At 34.1% G+C, this 24,365-nt stretch overlaps 1 protein-coding gene across 1 annotated transcript; it reads right to left on the bottom strand.

Annotated features, from left to right (window-relative positions):
* Nucleotides 1–1,241: 1,241 nt before the first annotated feature.
* LOC125681259 (dentin sialophosphoprotein-like) lies at nt 1,242–24,349 on the bottom strand. The gene is made up of 7 exons (XM_048921271.2): nt 24,289–24,349; nt 22,749–23,383; nt 16,609–17,923; nt 14,931–15,233; nt 9,761–10,069; nt 2,019–2,104; nt 1,242–1,539 (listed from the first exon to the last, which is right to left on the bottom strand). The coding sequence occupies exons 1-7, from the start codon at nt 24,289–24,291 to the stop codon at nt 1,467–1,469; spliced, it is 2,724 nt and encodes a 907-aa protein (XP_048777228.2). The 5' UTR covers nt 24,292–24,349; the 3' UTR covers nt 1,242–1,466.
* Between the last annotated feature and the right edge of the window lie 16 nt (nt 24,350–24,365).

Below are 24,365 nucleotides of genomic sequence, written 5' to 3'. Positions count from 1 at the left end.
TATTCACCCAAGAATCACTATTTCAACCAATGAAAATGCGTGTTTCAACTTCACTTTGTGTGTTGTTAAAAAAATGGCTATGCCCAGTGAGTTACACGATCTTATATGCAAAGCCTCATGGCACAGTCTACACACCATCATGTTGTATGGAGACTATGAAAACTATGAAAATATGATTAAATGGAACTGTTTTGAAGACAATGATCAATTGTTTACACATTCCTTTGTCTTGCACGTGGTGTAACGTAACACACTATCTGATTAGATGCAGATGACTTGGCCTGCATCCAATCATATATGCAGGAAATTGTTGACACGAAAATCGTTCTAATGCAGCCAAGGGTTGTAGAGAAGCGGAGCGGATCGTATACCTTTGGCTAGTGAAGTCTGAACCTCTTCCCTGGGGATCATGATATTTACAATTTTGGTAGAGGCCTTCCTGCCTACTCTACATCACTTTGCATTTAGTGTCTCTTTAACACAAGTGCACTTGAAAAGAAAAAGATTTTTGAAATTTGGTCAATTTTTGCCCTACCCCTACAGCCCCAGGAGTCGTGAAATTTACAATTTATGTCCCCCTTGTCCCAAAGATGCTTCATACCAAATTTGAAAAGAATTGGAATGGTAGTTATCAAGAAGAAATTAAAAATGTTCAATTGAAAATGTGCAACGTACGAAGGACGCAGACCAAACAATTAAACAAATTTTTTTAGGAAGTGCGTAACTTTTTCTTTTTAGCTGATTCACATTGCGCAGTTTGAGGACTAGTTTACTATAGTACAAGTCACATCACCATGTTTTAGTTTTATTCAAAAAATGAAAAAAATTTAAAGCAGAAATCTGATATACACTGTAGCATTAAAAAAGAAGTTGTGTGATGATGAGTAAACAGGATCGGCAAACATTGTTTCAATTTTGTTTTTATTTGCCAGTGGACCAGTAATTCAATGTTATGAATTGACTAGTGAATTTAAAAAGCTTATTAGTACTCAGGCAAGTGAATGTTTGGGGAAAATTTAAACCCCTGAAACTGTGTTTCATGTCGAGGGACAAACAATATGATTCCTATACAATGTGGGGCCCTAAATAAGGATCTTCTTTCCACATGCCCCTGATGTTGGAAACAGATGCAGTATGCCCCATTTGTTGCCCACCACATTTTGCAGATATGCCAACACAAGACAATTTACTGCTATATCTCTCGATCCTTCAATTTCTTGCAAAAGATTAACAATCATGCATTTGGAATTCAAAGGCTTTATATGTCACCTTTAATAATAAACATTCTCAACAAAATTGATCATTCACAAATCAACTGAACAGCAGGTGAAAGAAACTTAATGAAACATACTTTGTCATTAACTTTACATAAAATGCATCTCAAATGAAGCTTTTTAGTTTTTAATTGTGAACTCTATCTTCAAAAAATAAATAATGTGTGAAATTTAGAAAAAAACACCACAGAATCAGAATAGGTCATTGTCATGAAACAAATCTGTGAAGTTGCTTCTACCCTCATATCTGGAGCTTGTGATGAATCTGAAATAATGACAAGGCTTATATTGCCTTTTGTCTTCGTATTGTTATACCAAGACATAAAAAACAAGATGTGTTTGTGAAACACAAATGCCCCCGATAATGGCCAATTCTAAACATGGCCAATGTCACAAGGACAAATATCTTGGTACCAGTAGAAAGATCTTGTCACAAGAAATGCTCACGTGCAATATGAAAGCTCTAATATAAATTTACTATTTAGAAGTTATGACGAATGTCAAATTTTTTAAAAGTAGGTCAAATTCCAAGGTCAAAGGGTCAAACATTTTGGTACCCACGGAAAGGTCTTGTCACAAGAAATACTCGTGTGAAATATCAAAGATCTAGCACTTACTGTTCAAAAGTTATTAGCAAGGTTAAAGTTTCAGACAGAATGACAGACAGGACAAAAACAATATGCCCCCTGATCTTTGATCTCAGGGGCATAAAAATTATAATACACAAATTCTCAAAATACTCACCTCTTTCCTTGTATGCTTTTTGCCTTGGATGGACTGATTTTCGAAAACATCTGAAAAACATCTTCATCACCTCCACCAAAATCCTTCTGTTAAATGTTAGAGCAGTATCTAGAATTATCTTAGTGGTCTAAACCTCCTTAACATAGTTCATTACACTAAAATTTTATTTAATGTTTTGATAAAACATCTCTTATCTGAAGTATGATTTCACCATCAAAGGAGTGATACAAGCTTAAGCTCTCAATTAATTTATATGAATTTTTTTCAGAATGATAAAACAAGAGGCCCATGGGCCACATCGCTTACCTGAGTTACCTTGGCCCATATTTAAAGATTTTCCTTATATATTCGCATGTAAAACTTTTATCCCTATTGTGGCCCCAACCTGTCTTTGGGGAGCCATGATTTTTACATAATTGAATCTGCATTATATCAGGAAGCTTACATGTAAATGTAAAATTTGGCCCAATAGTTCTTGAGAAGATTTTCCTATATATTTGTATGTAAAACTTGGATCCCCTATTGTGGCCCCACGATACCCCTGGGGGCTATAATTTTAAGAAACTTGAATCTGCACTATGTCAGAAAGCTTATATGTAAATGTAAACTTTTCTGGCCCAGTGGTTCTTGAGAAAAAATTTGAATGATCCCACCCTATTTTTGCAACTTTGGTTGAAATTGGCCCAGTGGTTCTGGAAGAGTCACCAATGTATTTTCACTATTCTGCTATTATCTCCCCTTGGAGAAAGAGCATGACCCTTCAACTGAACAAACTTGAATCCCCTTCACCCAAGGATGCTTTGTGCCAAGTTTAGATAAAATTGGCCCAGTGGTTGTGGAGAAGATTGATTGATTGATCGAATATTGTTTAACGTCCCTCTCGAGAATATTTCACTCATATGGAGAGGTCACCACTGCCGGTGAAGGGCTGCAAAATTTAGTCCTATGCTCGGCGCTTATGGCCATTGAGCAGGGAGGGATATTTATCGTGCCACACCCGCTGTGACACAGGGCCTCGGTTTTAACGGTCTCATCCGAAGGACCACCCCATTTAGTCGCCTCTTGCAACAAGCAAGGGGGTACTGAGGACCTATTCTAATCCAGATCCCCACGGGAGAAGAAGATGTAAATGTGAAAAGTTTATGACAACAATGACAACGGACAAATTTCGATCAGAAAAGGTCACTTGAGGTGTTTATTTTACCAACAAGATATTCTAGAGTACAAATTTCACTTTGATTTGATACATGACATGAATAAAATTTTAGTGTAATGAGCCATCTTAACATCGTTAAATTAATGGATACATAATGGTACAGTTAGGCCAGAGGAATTTTTCTATTCTCCTTTAAATTACGTCGAAAAACTTGTCAGGCAACAGGGCAAAAAAACAAACAAGAAATATATATAATTATATATCCAAAATTGAAATAGAGTCTCAGTAATCGGATACTAATATTAAAAAAATATGAAAAGAAAACAGAAATCCTCCATAAAGCTTTAGCGCTTTCATTACATCTTCAGAAGCTTTACAAAAATGTATACATAGCAGTATCATAGTAACAGTGATTATGACGTCAAAGTAAGCGGAACGTTAAATGTCTATATTGTGACGTCATGGATAATGTACAACAATGATCTGGAAAAAGTACGGGAAAATCATAGGCAATTATAAAAGACTATTAAGTTTTGGCTTTAGAATATCAATGAAATGTTTTTCTTTTTCCCGTCTCTGAATAGCACTGGCACATCTGAGTTTATAAAATGGGAAAATGTTAAATCGTTTTTTACCACACATTTCCAGGTGTGCACTTCACTGGATTTGTCTGTATTCAGGTATACTGATGTGCTGCTTATGTACACGGGCACGGAGAGTGTTGCCAGTTTCACCAATGTAATATTTTTTTTTTTTTTTTTAAATATAATTTATTTATTTTTTTGGTCACATACAATACATCAGACACTTACACAAACATACCTTTCATACATGCATCAATCTCCCTGTGGTTTAGGTTACTTGCTGTACAATAGTGAAAGTAATAATAATAACAATAATACATGTACTAAAAATAATGACAAGTACATGTAGTAATAATTAATCAATTGCAAAAATATTTTCCCACTTCATCCATATTTTATCAAAGTTATGTATTTTAAATGTTTGAATTGCAGAATATTTCTCTACATGATATTTAAACTTTAAGTGACATAGTAATCCAACAAGATTTGGTTCTTTATTCTGTATTAAACAGAAAAATATGTATTGTTTAGCATATAGAATTATAAAGTTTATAGCTTTATCATTTAAAGACAGTGGAATTTCACCAAATATTATATTTAACACATTAAAACCAATTCTTTCTGAAATTTTTCTATATATATGAAGACTTAACTCACTCCACAATGTTTGGGTCTTATTACAAGAAGTAAAAATATGTGTTATTGTTTCAATATTACTTGTACAAAATCTACAGAGATCATTTGTTTTAACACTAATGTTTTTCAAATAATAACCAACAGGAAGAATTCTATATAAAATTCTAAACTGTAGCCACTGAACAGAAGAATCACTAGATGTTTTGAAACAAATTTTAAACACATCTTGCACTGAAATATCATCTACTCCATATGAAGATAGTTCAGTTTTCCACTTGCCCATAGAAGTTGGGATATCTTCTTTTGCATTTAAAATATTGTAAATAATATTAGAACATCTTTCATGTAATAAAACTGGTTCAAAAAATATAGGCATACATGGATTAACATTTTGTTTGGATGAGTGTCTATCAATTGACAGACATTTTAAATATTTTGAAATTGCTATTGTATTTCATTACACATACTTCTTGAAGATTGTATAAACACTGAAATTTTTTTATGGTATGGAAGTTACAATCAGTATCAAAAAAATCTTGAACAGCTTTAATCCCCTTTTCATACCATTTCTCATAAAACACAGGTTTTCCCGCAATTCTAATATTAGAATTGTACCACACTGGAATATTATGAAAATTATTTTTAATATTTGGAAGATTTTGACTTGTCTTCAAATAAAAAAACCAAGCATTAAAAACATCCTTCCAAAAAACATTGCTTTTAACACATAATTGTTCCACAATAAAACTATCTCCAAAGTCATATAATTTCTTTAAAATATCATTTCCATACATGGCAAAAAAAATATTCATCCATGGTTTCTGACAGTTGGACCTAGTAAGCCTTTTAATCCAAGAGCATTTCAATGATGTAATAAAGTTGCTTATATCAACCATCTTGATACCACCCAATAAATAGTCTTGTGTTATCACAGACCTCTTAACTTTATCTACACTAGATTTCCATAGGAATTAAAAAATAATTTTGTATAAATAAGAAATTGTTTCTTTCTTTGGAGTAGGAAGTGATATAAACAAATGATTCAATTTTGGAATAAGCAAGGTTTTAATGACAGTAGCCCGCCCAATGGGAGTAAGAATCCTTCTTTTCCACTGTTCAATAAGAGCATTTGAATTCCGAAATTTATATCTTCAATTTCTGTAAGGTCAACTGAAAAATTAATACCCAATAATTTAAAAGTTGTTGATCCCCAATCTAATTTCCATCTTGTATGGTGAAAAACTTGATCTGAAAATTTCTTTGAACCAATCCAAACAATTTTTGTTTTACAAGAATTAATCCTTAGACCAGAAAAACTGGGGAAAAATTCGATCGTATCTAGAGCTGCAAAAAGCGATTCAGGTGAACCGTCAAGGGCTAGTGAAGAATCATCTGCATATTGCGATATTTTGTGTTCTGTGTTTTCTATACATATGCCTTTTATACTTTTGTTTTGTTTAATTAATATTGCAAGAATTTCTGCACATAGGATGAATAAATAAGGTGCAATGGTATCACCCTGCCTACATCCCCTTTGTATATCAAACTGTTCAGATAAAAAGCCATTCTGTAAAACTGAGGCTCTGAAATTTGTGTTTAAGATTTTTATCCATTGAATAAAGTTTTCCCCAAAACCAAAATACTTTATATATGAATGACCATGACATTGAGTCGAAGGCCTTTTTGAAATCAATGAGAACTAGAAGGCCTGGGATATTATTTCTTTCAGTGTATGACATAATATCATAGATAAATCGAGTATTCTCCCCTATATATCTACCTTTTAAAAAACCAGACTGTGTATCGGATATTATATAATCCAAAACTTGTTTAATTCTAAAGCTGAGACAACCAGATATAATTTTGTGTAATACATTTAAAAGTGTAATCACCAATGTAATATTCCTTGCATCCAGGACATGTGATGGCGTATATGACATCCTTTGTATCGCATGACATGTTAGCATTAACTTTAAATTCTCGTCCGTTAAAATTATAACTGGTCCCTTCTGTAATGTAGTCACATGTACCGCATCGAGGGTCCGTACACTTTGACACTGTATAAGTACGGTCATCTAATTGGGAGGAACAAAGTATTCTCTTAAGGTTGATCGATCCTTATGTGACGTCATAGGTTTTTACAAAAATCTTAATAAATTAAACTTTGCGCATGATAGAAATATATCTTTCTGAGGAATATCATTCACTGGATATAATAAAAAATAATAAAAAATCTGGTAAAATATTAATACTGAAAAAGTTTATATTTTCCATAGATAATCAATTATTTATGATTTTAAAAATGTTGTCAAGGGCAATAACTCCTGTGCTGGAATTTCCTCAACTGGATGTCTATTATACATTGGTTTCCCTAATATCCATGATTAATCTATACATATTTATGAATTAGCAGTTTTTTAAAACTGTTGATATTTAAATTTTTTTTCATTTCAACAAGTTTTTATCTATTCTTATTATTCTGTTTAATGTGTGATTTTCTGATGTTGATATATACTTCTGTTTTTGTATGTCTGACATCTTTAAAAAGGTGGCAACATATACATTTTCTTTGGTTATTAATTGAATTAAACTATATTGAGTGGAAATTAATAAAGTTTTTCCACTTTTAACCATTAATATTGTTAAGTCACATGAGGATGGAGCTACCTTAAGATTTTTGGGCTGGCGTTTACTGCTAATAAAACGACAGGTCTTGTATATGCCTTTCGTTTATTCATCTTCTCTAAGTAGCCTGTTTAATTCATAAACAATTGAATTGATGTTTTGATTTCTCGGATTATAAGTATGTACAAATGGTATTATTTCTCAGTCATTAGCACATCGTGTGTTTGAAAGTAGCTGTATCCTATCGCACTCCTTAGCCTTCATTATTCCATCGTCTACAAGTTGTTCTGGGTATTTTTGGCTTAATAAATACAATTTTAATTCCTCCAAGCCGATATCCCTCGTATCGATATTGCTGACAATGGTACAAATCCTTCTTGCGAGATTATATGGTATAGCTGTTTTAGTATGGTGGGGATGGCACGATCCGAAATGCAGGTATTGGTGTGTATCTGTGGGCTTATAATAAATATCCGTATTTAAGCTGGTATTTTCTTTTAATATACATGTAAGAACGTCAAGAAATGGCATTTGCGTATCATGTTTCTATCGTGAATTTGATATCCGAGTTCATTTGGTTTAGTAGATCGTAAAACTCCGATAACTTATCGACATCATCATCCCACAAGATAAAACAATCATCTAAATATCTCTTCCATTTAGACTGTATTATTTGCAAATTCTGCCCCCCACAATGTACATAGTTGATCATGTAACTTATGTTCTAGATAACCTAGGGTTAATGTTGCATAGGTAGGTGCGACTTTTGTCCCCATTGCAGTTCCCTTAGTTTGGAGGTAATGATGGTCGGAAAAACCAAACGAGTTGTTGTCTAGAACTAATTTTAGTGCTTCTAAAATAAAATCCTGTTGGAATCTGTCATTAAGTACATCGGGATATTTTTCCATCCAGAATTTTACCACTTCCAAACCCAATTCTGTAGGAATATTAGTATATAAACAGATCATTGTTATACATTATCCATGACGTCACAATATAGACATTTAACGTTCCGTTTACTTTGACGTCATAATCACTGTTACTATGATACTGCTATGTATACATTTTTGTAAAGCTTCTGAAGATGTAATGAAAGCACTAAAGCTTTACAGAGGATTTCTGTGTTTTCTTTTCATATTTTTTTGATATAATTATATATATACATACATAAAGTCAAAAAATAAAATCCAATGCTCAAACTTTATTTTTTGACTTTATTCTACCCCGATACCAAGAAAAAATAATTTATTGAATATACATACATATATACACACACAATAAAACAAAATTATAACGAACCTTCAGTGCCAGTAACAAACAGTTCATTATAACCACACTTATATCCATTGACCAATAAACTGTTCTGACATTATTTTGCCTTTCATAATAAGCATGAAGTCATTATATTGTTATAATGGTGTTTTACTGTAGTATGGTATGTATTTCAAAATGCAATTTTAAGTCAAGATGATACATGTAGATTATTCTTTTTTCCAGACATTTCAAGGTTGTCAGTCTGGACAAATTTTTGTCAGTCCAAACCTGTCTGATTTTCAATAACAAACATGAAATAGGCCTATATATTTCCTTCTCAAGTTTCATTTCAAATACAAATTTTCAAATCCTTAATGACTGTTTTGGTATCTAGCTTTATCTTTATACCTGGTTTTGAGCCAACAACGAATTTGATAGGTAACACACCAGTCATCATTTCATTCACAATTTTTCTCATTTCTCCTTATCCTTTTCTCTTTTGATTTTTGTACCCCTAATTAAGAAATTTTGTATAATTTGTAGAAATTATCAATTGTTTACAAAGGTGTGTACGGTTTTTATAAAATGTTGTGTGGGGTGTTGTTTTTCTGGACAAGACAGGTAACATGAACATTTCTGACTGCATTTCATTAAGCAAACATTTAGGATTTCCCCCTATATCAATGTAGTCATAGATATAGTGAAAATATCATAACTGTGATACCTACAGGCCACATGTTGTTTATATCCATCATTGCTGGGCATTCACGAACACATGACATTTAAAACAGCGTTTAACAGATTAGTGAGTCTTAGAGAATTTAAATGAAAGTTGTTCTGTCGACACATATCCGTCATTTGGACTGACACAGAACATGAATTAATCAGATATTGAATTTTTAATTGGACTTGCCATTAGGACCGAAAGATTTCAAGAACTCAATTATATAAGGAATTGATGTTAAAGTGGTTTGTATCATGAGGGTTTCTTGTACAAACAATGAAAGCATCTTCTTGGCTAGTTTGTATATTCCACAAAGCTGTCAGATATGTAGAAATTATCTGGAGCTTTCATCGTTCTTATATCCGAACAACCTGAACATTTATCCTCTATATCTTATTTTTGCAATACTAATTCTATCTAAATATATAGGTTTTACTGTCAAGTTAAAAAGTCTGTGCTTTAATCGAGAACTGATATAAATTGTTACAGCATAATTTCATTACTCATGAAGGTAAAGATAAATATACTGTAACCAGCACTTTGCCAGTCTTTTGAACACTTTTTAAGTACAGATTAAAAAAAAAGCAAAATTGCTATTTTCAAAAAGAAAAAAAAGAAGGTTTTTCTTTTTATTTTCTGGTTTAAAAAAGCTACCTGCAGTATAAGACAAACAGTAATCTGGCTTGATTCACACACACACACCAATCCATAGGCTACTTTGATAGTGATTATAACAAAATGATTTGTGTGCAGTTAAACCTACAGTTTTGGTAGAGGAGGCTGGGAAGCACATCTCCTTTTCATGATTGTGAGGGACATCCATGATTTCTTTGCAGTCTTGATCTTCATTTTCCAGTTGACTTGGAGCGGATTTAGGAATTGGTATCTGATTTTGACAGTTCGCAGTCCCCTGGCTGTTGGTGTTGTCTGTGGCACTTTGTTCAACATCAGAGATATCTGTGATACTCTGAACATCCTGGATTTCTGCTTCTGTACAGACATCTTTAACCATTTCTTCATCATGTATTGTTGAATCGGAAGAACTGTCTTCACACGACAGCATATCAGAAAGCTGTAAAATAACAAGCATTCCCAAAGTATTGCATGGCAATACATGGTCCGCTACCGGTCGCAAAATTACTGGACCGCAACAATATTCAAAGTTCATTATGTAGGTTATGATAAAGGGGGAAATTGGGGAACCTGCTTAGGATTGGTTGGAAATCAACCACTATTCAGGTACAAAGACTAGATCAGGAAAAAAGATGGATTGATTGTATATTGTTCAATGTCCCTCTCGAGAATATTTCACTCATATGGAGACGTCACCATTGCTGGTAAGGGCTGCAAAATTTAGGCCTATGCTCGGCGATTACTGCCATTGAGCAGGGAGGGATCTTTATCATGCCACACCTACTGTGACATGGCACCTCGGTTTTTGCGGTCTCATCCGTAGGACCTCCCCATTTAGTCGCCTCTTACAACAAGCAAGGGGTACTGAGGACCTATTCTAACCCATGGATCCAGGAAAAAAGACAAATGTATAATTACAGGGATTTTTTTACCCCTTGAATCCAGGGGCCAGTTTGGGGAAAATAGTGATATTTGATTGAAATTGGGAAATTTGTTTCATACAAATAAATAAGAAAAACAAGAAAAAAGATAACCATTAGATTTGATATTTTATTTTTAATATGGCTGGCTAATTAAACAAGCTTTAATTTCCGGTCTTTGGCAGAGAAAAAACTGTCACAATCTTTTTGCAACAGAGTGGCACTGAGGTTGGATGGCCCCTCATTTGGGAATTTTTAGGCATCATTTTGGGAAAACACCTGCTTTACAGTATTGGGAATACAGACCCTAAAAAAATCCCTGAATTAGGTTAGTCTTTAACCAAGTCAATGAACAGTGAACTGTAGGTGATCATGAGTACTTTGCCTACATTGTTGTATTACTATGCTAGAAGTTTTAATGAGTGAAATACTCTTATCTACAGAAATAAGAAACTTGGATGCAACTAATAATTCATACATGTACTATTTTTTCTAAATCCAAGGGCCATAACTTAGTGAAAAATCAACAGACTGAGACGAAATTCAAACTTGATCTGTGACTTATGGCAAAGCAAAGTACCAAATATCAAATAGATATATGCAAGCACAACAAACAACAAGAAAAAGTCCGAAAAACTGATAATTCATGCTATTTTTCTAAGTTCAAGGGCCATAACTAAGTGAAAAATCAACGGACCGAGACGAAATTCAAACTTGATCAGTAACTTGATATGGCTTATTAACATGAAAAGATGTGACTAATTTGGTCCCATCCTAGAGTAAAAACCTTGGGTTGTGAAATTCACCATTTTTATACATCCTTTTCTGCTTTTCCTAAGTATGCATTTAGAGTTTATACAGTATCAGCAAACTTAAATAAGTCCTTCAAATCATTATTATAATTTTGACACCACCCTGAAACCAAACCTTTATCCCTAGGATCATGCAACTTACAATTTTGGTAAAGGACTACCTACTCCTTCTAAATATCCATTTAGTTTCAATTTAGTATCAATAGCACTAAAAAAAGATCTTAATTGTTTTACACATAAGCACTATATACTAAGTTTGGCCCCGCCCTGGGGTTAAAACCCCTACCCCAGGGATCATGAAATTTACAATTTTGGTAAAGGCCTTCCTGCTATACATTACTATGCATTTAGTTTTCCTTAAACAAGTACAATTCTAGAGAAGATTTTTAAAAATTGGTCAATTTTGGGCAGTTTTTGCCCTGACCCTAGGGCCCAAGGAGTGCAGGATTTCTGAAATTTACAATTTATGTCCCCCTTGTCCCAAGGATGCTTCATACCAAATTTGAAAAGAATTAGAATAGTAGTTATCAAGAAGAAGTTAAAAATGTTCAATTGTCAACGCACGACGACGGATGACAACCAATTGTAAACTCAGGTGACCTCTAAAAATCTTGAAAACTGATAATTCATGCTATTTTACTAAGTCCAAGGGCCATAACTAAATGAAAAATCAACGGACCAAGACGAAATTCAAATTTGAACTGTAACTTGTTATGGTAAAGCAATGTACCAAATGTCAAATAAATATCTGCAAGAAGAGGGAAAATGAGCCCATGGGCCACATCGCTCAAATGAGTCACCTTGGCCCATATTTAAAGATTTTACTTATATTTTTGCACGTAAAACCTTGATCCCCTATTGTGGCCCCAACCTATTCCCGTGGGACATGATTTTTATATATAACTGAATCTGCACTATGTCAGGAAGCTTTCATGTAAATGTAAACTTTTCTGGCCCAGTGATTCTTCACAAAAAGATTTTTAATGATTTCCCCTATATATTTGTATGTAAAACTTTGATCCCCTATTGTGGCCTCATCCTACACCTGGGGGCCATGATTTTAATCAACTTCTGCACTATGTCAGGAAACTTTCATTCAAATTTGTACTTTCCTGGCACAGTGGTTCTTGAGTAGAAGATTTCAAAGATTTTACCTATCTATTCGCATGTAAAACTTTGATCCCCTATTGTGGCCTCAACCTACCCCCGGGGGCCATGATTTTATCAAACTTGAATCTCCACTATGTCAGGAAGCTTTCATGTAAATTTCAGCTCTTCAGTGGTTCTTGAGAAGAAGATTTTTAAATGACCTATTTTTGCATTTTTGTTATTACATGTACATGTATCTCCCCTTTCAAGGAAGCATAGCCCTTCATTTCAATAAACGTGAAAGCCCTTCACCCAAGGATGCTTTTTGCCAAGTTTGGTTGCAATTGGCCCAGTGATTCTAGAGGAGAAGTTGAAAATGTAAAAAGTTTACAGACAGATGACGGACAACAGGCAATCAGAAAAGCTCACTTAAGCTTTTAGCTCAGGTGAGCTAAAAAGTGCAGAAAATCTGACGGTTAAACGAATGGAGTGCAAACCTAAGTCCCCTTCGACTTCGTCAGTAGTGGAAAAAAAAAAACAGCTTTGGGGGCCACTACGTTTACCTGAACTTCTTTTATTTTGCACACACTATACCTTTCAAAGAGAATATATGTCACAGGGTCACTATTTTGTTTTTAACAAAACTAGGTTGGTCTCTGACAAATGATTTATTTCAATAAATCCTGATTTAGATTCTCAAGGTAGGCAGGTATACATTATTCCGCAGTGGAGAGTAAGTAGACTTAGTCCTATTATTCACCGTAGTCCATGTACACTACTGGATCCTACAGCTGGTACATATGATGCTATCGATTCTACTTTGAATCGCAATTTGTCCACGATACCTGCCCTGGTACAACAGCCCCCTCCCTAGACAGTCTTCTAGACGGGTGAGACCATCCGACAACTATGGTGAGTGCATGGGTACAAAAAGTGACTCCCGTTTATTTTGTAGAGTGTCAGGGCAGAATTTCACATGATGATCAGAGCATTTGTAAATATTTAATTTGTTTTTTCTTTTATTTCAATATTTTGTCTGTAAAGTGCCATATGGACAATTAAACATTGTAATATATATTTTGTCAGGGGCCATTTTCTCTAGAAGGGGAGAAAATCACAGTTGCAATTTATTTAAGATATTGTAACGGAACCAGTTTGACTATGGCCGCAAAGTGTACCAAGTCTGCCCAAAGTATAAATGAATGGTAAAATTACTTTAAACTTTATAAAGTAATACTAAGGAACAGACCCAGCTCACTAAATATGCAAATGTATAATGATAGTCCTGTTTTATTCAACCCAGGTTCTGAGATTCCCAGATTATGATCTACACCTTGAAATAAGAAGGCAGCTGGAAATTTTAACAGTTAATTTATTATAGTATAATACTGAATATTTTGTAGTTGATAACAACTATGAAAAATATATCAAAATAGATGGGAATGAGCTTCCATATACAACCTAGGAGATTCCATACAACACCCTAAAAATCATAGTGAACCTCTATGCAAGTAGACTGAAAATTTCCTAAAGCCCTATTTATTTCACAGGGGACAAGGCAATTAATTTATCAAAAATAACACTATAAAGGCCTAAAAATACTAAAGGGAAATCTAATTCATCCTTGAACCAATGTGACTCTAGCTAGGGACTAAGTAATGTTTAAAAAGAATTTAGACTATTTCCTAAACACGAAAAAAATAAGGCTGCATGAGTAGTCCGGGACTTAACCCTAAGAAGAGAAGAAGAAGAGAGAGCTCGAATCCTGGTCACGGCACCAAATGTAACAGGAAGGGAGAAAATGCAACGGACCAGATCGAGATTCGAACCCGGGCCCCTTAATTCTCTAGTCAGGTGCTCTACCAACTGAGCTATTTGGCCAACGGCGATCGAACCTTTATCGTAAATGTTTTTTAAAATGTCTTTATGTTTTGTGTTTCATGTATGTCTGTTGTCTTGTGTGCATGTTTGAGAGTATGTTTTCATATTTTCTGGGTATTTTCCTTCTATTGAAATAAATCATTTGTCAGAAACCGACCCAGTTTTGTGTTGTTAAAAACAAAATAGTGACCCTGCGACAATGTATTTTTGCAATACTAATTCTATCTTTATAAATATATAGATTTTACAGTAAAGTTAAAAAGTCTGCTTTAATCGAGAACTGATACATATTGAAACAGCATAATTTCATTACTGATAAAGGTAAAGATAAATATACTGAAACCAGCAATTTTACCACATTTTAATAAAAGCATAATGCCAGTCTTTCAAACACTTTTTTTAAGTACACATGAAAAAAAAAATCAAAATTGCTGTTTTCAAAAAGAAAAAAGAAGTTATTTTTTACTTTTTTTGTTTAAAAAGCTACCTGCAGTATAAGACAAACAGTAATCTGGCTTGATTCACACACACACACACCAATCCATAGGCTACTTTGATAGTGATTATAACAAAATGATTTGTGTGCAGTTAAACCTACAGTTTTGGTAGAGGAGGCTGGGAAGAACATCTCCTTTTCATGATTGTGAGGGACATTCATGATTTCCAATTCTTTGCAGTCTTGATCTTCATTTTCCATTTGACTTGGAGCGGATTTAGGAATTGGTATCTGATTTTGACAGTTCGCAGTCTCCTGGCTGTTGGTGTTGTCTGTGGCACTTTGTTCAACATCAGAGATATCTGTGATACTCTGAACATACTGGATTTCTGCTTCTGTACAGACATCTTTAACCATTTCTGTTGAATCCGAAGTACTGTCTTCACACGACGCCATATAAGAAAGCTGTAAAATTAAAAAAAACAGCTTTAGGGGCCATTATGTTTACCTGAACTTCTCTTATTTTGCACACACTCTACCTTTCAAAGAGAATATATAAAATCAAGCAACCCAAGTCATCAAACCTCATAGGCAGGTTAGTCCCCCTAATGACTTCAGATCAGAATGTCATAGGTTCTTTAGCATGCATACAGTTATTGTTGTCTAACCAGTATCTAGAGAACCCTCAACTAAACACAGGCAAATTAATCATGAATGGTAGATGACCCTGATGACCCTGTTCTATTTGATGTTCAAAGGCCACAGGACTTTCTAGTATGTACTAGATAGTCATTAATCTTCATAGGCAAATTAATTAATCATGAGTAGATGGACCCTATTGGTTTCTAGTAAAATGTTTAAATACCATGTTTTCTAGACTAAACATGGATTTCAATTTGAAGGAAGTGGGTTTATACCAGTATATTCATACATGTATTACAAATCGCATTTTCCTCTATAAACCAACCAATTTCAGCACGCAACACAATATGTTTATATTGACTATGAACGGATTATGAACTAATTTAAAGCACGCGATTGAGAGAGCGTAATGATTTGAAAAAATACATCATGTGTTACAAAGATCTCACAAAGTCACACCTTGGATTAAGATTGTGAATTTACGTGGATTATCATCCCACTCTTGTGGTCTCCTAGCTTCAAAATACCGTACAACCATGCAATATTGATAAAAGACAGGGTAAGAAGAAGTATGACATCATGTCTATATTTTGACGCACGTCACAATACGACTGTGACGTGGGCAGATTTTAGGAGTTCATTTTATGCAACAAATTATTTCATGACTTATTGAAGCAATGTAAACAAATGGTGATTTAGTAAATGAATATAAATATAAGAATTGAACAGCACTTTTGAGCTGTTCATGGTCAATATGAACGGATTTGGATTTGAGGCAAATTCTCTGTGAATGGCACGAAATCCGTTCATATTGACCATGAACAGCTCAAAAATGTTTGTTCAATTCTTAAATGTTTTACAAACATGTCTTGTTGTAATTTGAAGCCCTAGCCTTGTTAATCCCATTATGGATGAATGAGCAGATGTTAAAATTTGAAATGGCCTTGTTATTCTGGAGAAGCTGAAATTATTAAGTTTGCAGGCAGACAACAAAGAGACATGTTGGATAAAGTTTAATCAGAAAAGCTAACATCCAAGTCTTTGGCTTAGGTGAGCTGGAAATCAGCAAACTTTTGATTTTGACTGCAGGCTTATGTTCAATATAAGTTTAAGTAGCACTATTTGTTACCATATATAAACAAATTACTAGAGAAGAATAATCATAAAATGCAAGTGAGTTTTTGTAGAAGTTTCAAACCTGGCTGATTCCAGATAGAGATGGTGAACTGGTTCCTGCATCAGAAGTACCCTCATATTGTACAGCTCTCTGCATTCTGAGTATTGCTGACACCAGAACTTTATTTGTTTGCTCTCTGTCTACCTCAGTTGAAGAATTGTCACTGTCATTACTTGAATTGTCATTGAAATATAAAGACGGACCTTCTGTGTAGAAATTTCTTTCAAAGTTCATCATTTTTGGGGGTGATTCAGAAATTAGGATATCAGCATCCATTCTTCTTTCTGGGCTTTTCAACTTTTTTGATTCTTTACTTTGCTGTAATGAGCTTTTTTCATCAATAGCTTGCTTTGTCCTCTTAGATTTTCTATCCTTTCCCAGAGTAGAAAGAGTAGATGTTAATGTTGCTGTATTCTTTTGCAATTCTGGAGACTCTCCTGATTTTTTCTTGGATTTACTCTTAAGATTAAAACCTGAATCAGAATTAGAGCTAAAATCTTTCAGTATCTTATTTTTCATATCATTTTGGACATTTTTTCTTTTCCTTTGTGGTAGCAGAGTTGAATCTCTAAACATGTTTGCTGAGTTACAAATCTCTTTCACACTACTCTGGCTTTCAACTGTGGAATCATCCGTTTCATTTGAAAAGGCTTTGCTTGTATTCTCTAAATTAAACAACTTCTCTGAGAGTAAATGCATGTTTCTCTCCAATCTATCTTGGCTTGCAATAGAATCACTCTCTGGGAAAGATTCTGTCAATGAGTCAGATTCTGGAGTTTGTTTGTCATCAGACTTAATTCTATTTCCTAAACCTCGGTGTCTTCTTTTGCTCCCTCTGGCAGGCTCTGTGGTTGATGAAGCTTTCAGGGAACATGCTTTCTTACCCTCCGTAAGTTTTTGCTGTGTCACATATCTATCCATCTGGGGAGCAATTTCTTTTTCCAAAGGTGAAGTGATATATTGAGACAACCCATCTGTCAATGGAGATAACAGTTTACCTTCAACTGTCCCATCTTGTGTTTTTTCACCTTCTGTTAGCTTTCCCTTGGTGACTCTTTTTTTACACCCTGTTATTTTTTCATCTGTTTGTTGAATACCCTCCTTTAATGATTGTTGATTTGGTCTAGCATAATTATCCTCTTCTACACACAAGTCATACCTGGCTATTTTTTCAAAATCATACATGTCTTCATCAGTCCTATGTAAAAGTTGCACACTGTCATTATCGTCTGAGTCACCTGCATTACAGTCACCAAAGTTCGCAGGAGATGAAATTGCAGATGGCAAATTTCCAAATGAAACTCGGTTCTTTGCCCTGTGCCTGGTTGGAGTGTCACTTCAAAATATAAATTTCACAGAATATTCCTAAACATCAGTAATAAAAGAGTTGATAAATTGTTAAATAAATTACATGTAAATAAGCATTTATGGACTACATTATCTTTACCCTTGGGGACCACAATTTGAACAAACTTGATTCGGCACTACCTGGAAATACTTGATTAATCATGCCCTTGATTTTTTAAAGATTTATCCTATATCACCATGGAAAACTTTGATCCCACCCTACCCCCAAGAGTCATGATTTGAACAAACTTGAATTTACACTATGTCAGAAAGCATTCATACAAATTTCAAGTTTTTTGGCTAAGTGATTCTTAAGAAGAAGATTTTTAAATGTTTTGACTTTTCTTGATTATCTCCCCTTTGGAGGGAGTATGGCTCTTCCTTTAAACAAATCTAAAAAACCCTTCACCCAAAAATGATTTGTGCCAAGTTTGATTGAAACTGGCGTAGTGGTTCTTGAGAAGAATATCTCTAAAAGATTCCATAAAATGTTTACTAATTCTTAATTATCTCCACTTCAAAAAGGGCATGGCACTTCATTTGAACAAACTTGAATCCTCTTTACCCAAGTATGCTTTGTGGCAAGTTTGGCTGACATTAGTCATGTGGTTCTGGAGAAGTTGAAAATGTTAGTTTAAGGACAGACAAAATGTGATCAGAATAGCTCACTTGAGCTTTCAGCTCATCGAAGATGTCAGCTCATAAAGTGAATAAAAAAATGAATAAAGTTGTAGTTTATGATTTTCTTTATTTATTTACTATTTTTTAGCTTTATCGGACCACTGTCTCTTATGCTCAGGATTTGAGCATCCCTAGTACTCTACTCAAATGGCATCGCAATTTTTTTTATATATATTCGTACTAATTTGAGGTTGAGAGTAGCCAAGTGTCTTTGTTAATATTTTTTTGAGGAAGTTTTTCAGCTTCAAATTTGTCTGCAAGTGACAGCTCTGTGGTCAAAATATAATTACACACATGCGTAATTTACATACAATCGAGCATCTAAGGATTGTTCTTTATGCGGAAGATCCAAACCTATAAATTTTGTTTCAATCAAATTACTCGTCAGTGTAGACATATAGGTAAATTTGTACATCAAATGATTTGTATTCAAAGCTGAAGATCAAATCAAATATGGCGTCGGTGGCCTAGTGGTTAGGCCGTCAGACTCTCGACCGAAAGGTCGTGGATTCGAATCCTGGCCGTGGCAGGACTGACGTTGTGTCCTTGGGAAAGGCACTTTACATGAATTTCCTCACTCCACCCAAGTGTAAAAGGGGTACCTGGCTATAGACAGTGAAAGATATTGTTAGAATGTTAGTGCTTTAGCGCTTGTAATGGCAGCTTGCACTGTATGCTTCCTAAGAGGCTGAGAAAGTTCTAGATTGATATAAGGTCTGCCGGGGTAATAATGTACATTGATTATTGTAAAGCGCTTTGAGCAGCATATGCTGGAAAAGGCGCTATATAAAACCAATCATTATTATTATTATTATTCTATCTATTTTAATTGCCATTGATACACAATTATGATATATATATGTTAAAGTGTAATTATGTAGGTGAATTTTTCCTTTGATTGATTCATATTAGAGCCAATTACATGTACCTGTACCTAACCCTAGTGATTTCAATTTTAATTGATTCTCACACCCCAAACTATATGTCTGTGTCACCAAGAGACCACAACCTACTAAAACAAGACAATTAATTTTTTTTTTTTTTTTATATTGGTTTTTGTACACATAATAAAGTACATGAATATAACAAGTCATATATAATTATCATTATGTGCATGGAGAGAGATAGTGGGGAAAGACAGAAAAAGAGAGAGAGAGGCATGTTTTAAGTAAATAGTAAGTTCCATCTGTTCCATTGAGTATCAAATTTTTTCTTTTCACCATTCTTATATGCGATATATTTGTGTGTTTCATAAAATAATCTCATTTCTGATATTGCAGCAGGCAAGTTTAAAGGTTTCTTAGTGCATCTTGCAGTATAAACATAATACTTCAGAAATAAAATGATAGTGTTTTGTATATCACTATTATTTTCAATACAAGCTAAAATAAAGGATTTCTTTGTAATCTGTCGCTCAGTCTTATCTTCTAAAAATTGTTTGAATTCTACAAGAAATAGTTGTAAACAATCACATTCCCATAAAATATGGTCTATTGTTTCCTCCTCAGAGTGACAAAAGTTGCAATATTTAGAATCTATTCTTTTTATTTTGAACAATAATGAATTTATTTCTAAAATTTTGTTAATAATTCTGTACTGAAACCAGTGGAGCTTACAGTCTTTTGTCACTCTGAAGGGTATTTTGTGGATTATTTTCCATTCCCTGTCGTCTACATCTAAAAGCTCACTCCATTTCTTTTTGCCAGCTGAGACCGAGTTATTTTTATTAAGAATTTCATAGAAAAATTTTGATTTGTAACATTTCAAAATTGTGTAAGTATTTGTCGTAATTAATGGACTTGTGAGCTACATGTTTTTTCCAGGGTCTGAATTTTTTATCCATGCTCTTACTGCATGGATAATGCTGTTGTATTCTAAAAAAAATTATCCTAATGTTTGTATAAATATCGCAAAAATGTTTAAAAACTAAAACGTTTTTAATTTATCTTATTTGACCGTACCATGCAGCGCACGGGTACGTTAAGACAGGTTATGAAATTTTTACTGAGATAAAATCCGCGAAACAATGTGACGTCATAATTGAAATAAGTATATCACCAAGTATATATTAAATTCCGATTTTATTTTTTATTTAAGTTTTATTTATGCATAAAATAAACCATGCAGCTACTAAGATCCAACGAAATTCGAAATGCTATACTGCTGTTGTGCAATTTCTGTCTGATTGATATGAAAGTAAACTGATGACGTCATGACTATACATCGAGTCACGTTGACACATGCAAGGAATTTGTTTATGTGTGCCATGCAAATATCGACAAAATGTGGAGTATTTGAAATATGACATGGGATATATGGAATATATATGTGAAACGCTGAGAATTTATTGATATTAAGAAGGTATGTTGATGTCATTCATTGACAATTTTGTTTAACAGAGAAAACATTCCATTTAGCATGTCGATCCGATTTTCCTCTGTCACAGACTGAAATAAAACTGCAAAAGTAGCACATTTGGCCGCATACTTTTAGAGACTTTTTATACACCGTTTGAAAGGTCATAAACTAATGTACACGGCAATTACTGATAGAATCGTCTGTTAAGAAAACTTTTAAAGAAAACTGCATAGCATCAGTGCAAAATGTAAAACATGGGCTAGATGGTTTCGTGTTTAAATGTTCAATAATTATTTCTTATTGAAAGTGGTAGGATTCTATCAGTAATTCTGATATACTAGGGGTATTTTACCGTCATTATCGCCAGTTCAGGGCTCGAAATTAACATATGCCCGTCAGTCTGTGACTGGTTAAAAGTCTGGCAGACTGACTGACATTTGTTTTAGTCAGTCCGATGGGACTGGTTAATTTTCTAAAGCATATACTCATGAAATTTTATACACACATTTGGCATGCTTCGATCTGTAGATATCAGATGAATCTGATTCGTAAATATAAATCCCACATTTAAGTGTTACAATATTGTCTGAGACATATTGAGTTAAATTTCGTTTTAATAACATTAACGAAATTAAATGTTTAATCATTTCTGGAAAACTCTGTTGGACTGGTAAAATTTTCTGCGGACTGGTTGAAATTATACCCCATCAGTCCGGCTGGACTGGTGACATAAAAAGTTAGCTTCAAGCCCTGCAGTTAGACCAATATTTAAATCTTGGGATAATGTGTTACTTTTACATTTTCTATTAAGGTACCTCCATGATCTATTTATAACAGTCATGCAATGACGTCATACGGAAGCGCATGTTTGTCATGTTGTTATGATACAAAATGTTCTCATGTAAACAACCAAAATAGTTTTTAAGAGTTAGTAGCTCCCTCTCTCTGTGTAAGACAGATTTTAAAAATTATGCAGTTTACGTGCATAAATGAAGCATGACCTGCCTTAACATACCCATGCGGGGCATGCAGTCAGTATAAGTAGGTGAACGGGGTCAATCTAAATGTCTGTGTTACCAAGAGACCACATCAAAGGGGAGGCAATGTTCATTTATATGTGGCAACTTTCAAAAGGGTCTGAGATGCTCACCCATATTAACCATTTTTCATTTGGTAAGTTTCCTTTCATTTCATTTTTGTTTTGATTTCATTTCACATTTTACAGGTACCCTTGTGGACCCACCCTATTGATTTGAGCAAACTTGAATGTGCATTACTTGAGGATGTTTGCATATCAATATGACCGATCAAGGCCCTGCTGTTTTTGAGAAGATTTTAAAATGATTTTTTCTTGCATATATTCATTTAAAACCTTGATCCCCTATTGTGGCCCCACCCTACCCTGAAACCCCAATAGCCATGATTCGAAATTCATGAATCTACATTCTTTAAGGAGAGCTAAAAAAAAAAAAGCATCAATCATTTAAATTTCTCACATTTACAAAAATCATATAAATCAGGGTTGGAAATTACACTACAGTCTGACTGACCACCTGAGATGGTCTATTTCTAAGGTGAGTGAAGACGAAATTTCATATGACAGTTCAGTGGAAAGTTTATTTTAACAGCCATTGTATAACAACAAATGTCACAAATAAACATGTAAAAGAAAAAACATAACAAAACTAGCAGATTTTTAATAAAAGTGTTGCCGGCCTTGAGACTGGCTCAATTTCATTGAGTTTTCAACCCTGTATTTTTATCATCAAACTTACCCATTTGGCTTTAAAATTCCCTGTACATTCTTTTTCTTTGTAATTTTGGTCTTTTCCCCATAATTCCTGTCAGGAGATGATGAATCGCTCCACAAACCTGTTTTACCTTCAGTTGGTCTCCCTTTCCATGGCACTGTCTTCCTTCCTAGCATCTTACTTGTTGATTCACTGTTAGCATTTACATCATCTTTCAAATCATCAGTGTGTGACACTTTTCTTTTTTCTGTTCTGTGTTCAATTTGACTATCAGTGCATGACATTTTGTTCATTTCTGTTCTGCGTTCAGTTTGATTCTGTTTCAAAACTGAAAAGACATCATTTCCAACATTGGCTCGGACTGCAGGTGACTTGCCTCTAGTTCCTTTATTTCTATTGGACTTCTGAGCAACTTTACCAGTCTGCGGATTGTTAAGTTGGCCATTCCTCTTGAATTTTGGTGGCGAGAGTACTGTCTTTGTATAACACATTTTTTCTGCAGTGTCCATTTTCTTCCAGCGTTCTTTTATCTTTTGATTTATCTGCGATTTTTTCAAAAATGGGTATTTCATCTGCATTTTAGCTTTCTGTTCATTGCAGAATACTTTGAAACAAATTTTCTGGGTTGTGCATGCACCTTTATCCATTACGACATTAACCTGCAAAACAATTCATGATTATTATTAGACTCGCCACATACATATATAATATTTCAAAGTTCAATGTATACGATACTATATAGTGTGTACAATCTCATTAAAATCAGATCCTAAAATACGCTCACAATTCCTACAATAGAGTATACAGCGTGGATCTAAGGAGTCCGATTTTAATTAGATCAATAGTGTGAAATGACAAATGCACTAATTCTAACTAAACACATCAGTGATCCTAGATAGAATGTTCTATCGTTAACATGATAATGTCCTACGGACCCGTGAGGGCCTGTCCCAAGACAGGTAGATTTAGAGTGATCCATGTGGTTGTGTATATTAGGCCAAAAAAAATATATATGTTGATTTCCACTTTCCCGACCAACCCTAAAAATTCCAAAACACAGAAACAGTTTTTGTTTACAGTACACTGGAAGAAATGTTTTTATTCAATCATATAAGTTTTAATTGGTTACTAGACAATCACTATGTTCTATTCATAGTAGAATACTAAATCATTAAAAATAATTCAACCTATAAAAAAACATAACAAACAAAAAAACTACCTACCTATAGGCTATACCGACCCTTAAATTTTTTTAGGTGAAAGTGGAAACAAACATATATTTTTTTTTTGGCCTTAGATCATTATTCACATCAAGTAGGTACACTTTTCAATATGGAGTCCGTTCTGACTCTTCCCCCGCACATGTCACAATATAAAAGCGGGGGTAGTAAGAGTCTGCACAATAAACCTACACCATCGTCGAGGAATCTCGGATTACACCTACCCCAACTTCAGCGCTTAGACTATACATGATGTATGTCAATGATCTTGAATCAATTCATATATTGACTATAATAACAATAACGTTACATGTGTTGATAATATTCTAAACACAATAACCTACCATGCAATTCCTTCTGTTAAATTTTACCGCCTTCGACGACTTCGTTTGGCTTCGCTGCGAAAATCACGCGAGATTTC

This window comes from Ostrea edulis, chromosome 2, assembly GCF_947568905.1.
Source record: "Ostrea edulis chromosome 2, xbOstEdul1.1, whole genome shotgun sequence".
NCBI lineage: Eukaryota > Metazoa > Mollusca > Bivalvia > Ostreida > Ostreidae > Ostrea > Ostrea edulis.
The sequence above is the reverse complement of the archived record's forward strand: the minus strand, read 5'-3'. Positions and strand labels throughout refer to the sequence as shown.

Bases quoted from the DNA above. Each gene is read 5' to 3' on its own strand.
- LOC125681259 (XM_048921271.2), bottom strand. The intron at 2,105-9,760 runs GTAGGTTTAACT...AACATTTAACAG, and splicing joins CAGCCTCCTCTACCAAAACT to AAGGATTTTGGTGGAGGTGA. The intron at 1,540-2,018 runs GTGAGTATTTTG...TCATTATTTCAG, and splicing joins AAAAGCATACAAGGAAAGAG to ATTCATCACAAGCTCCAGAT.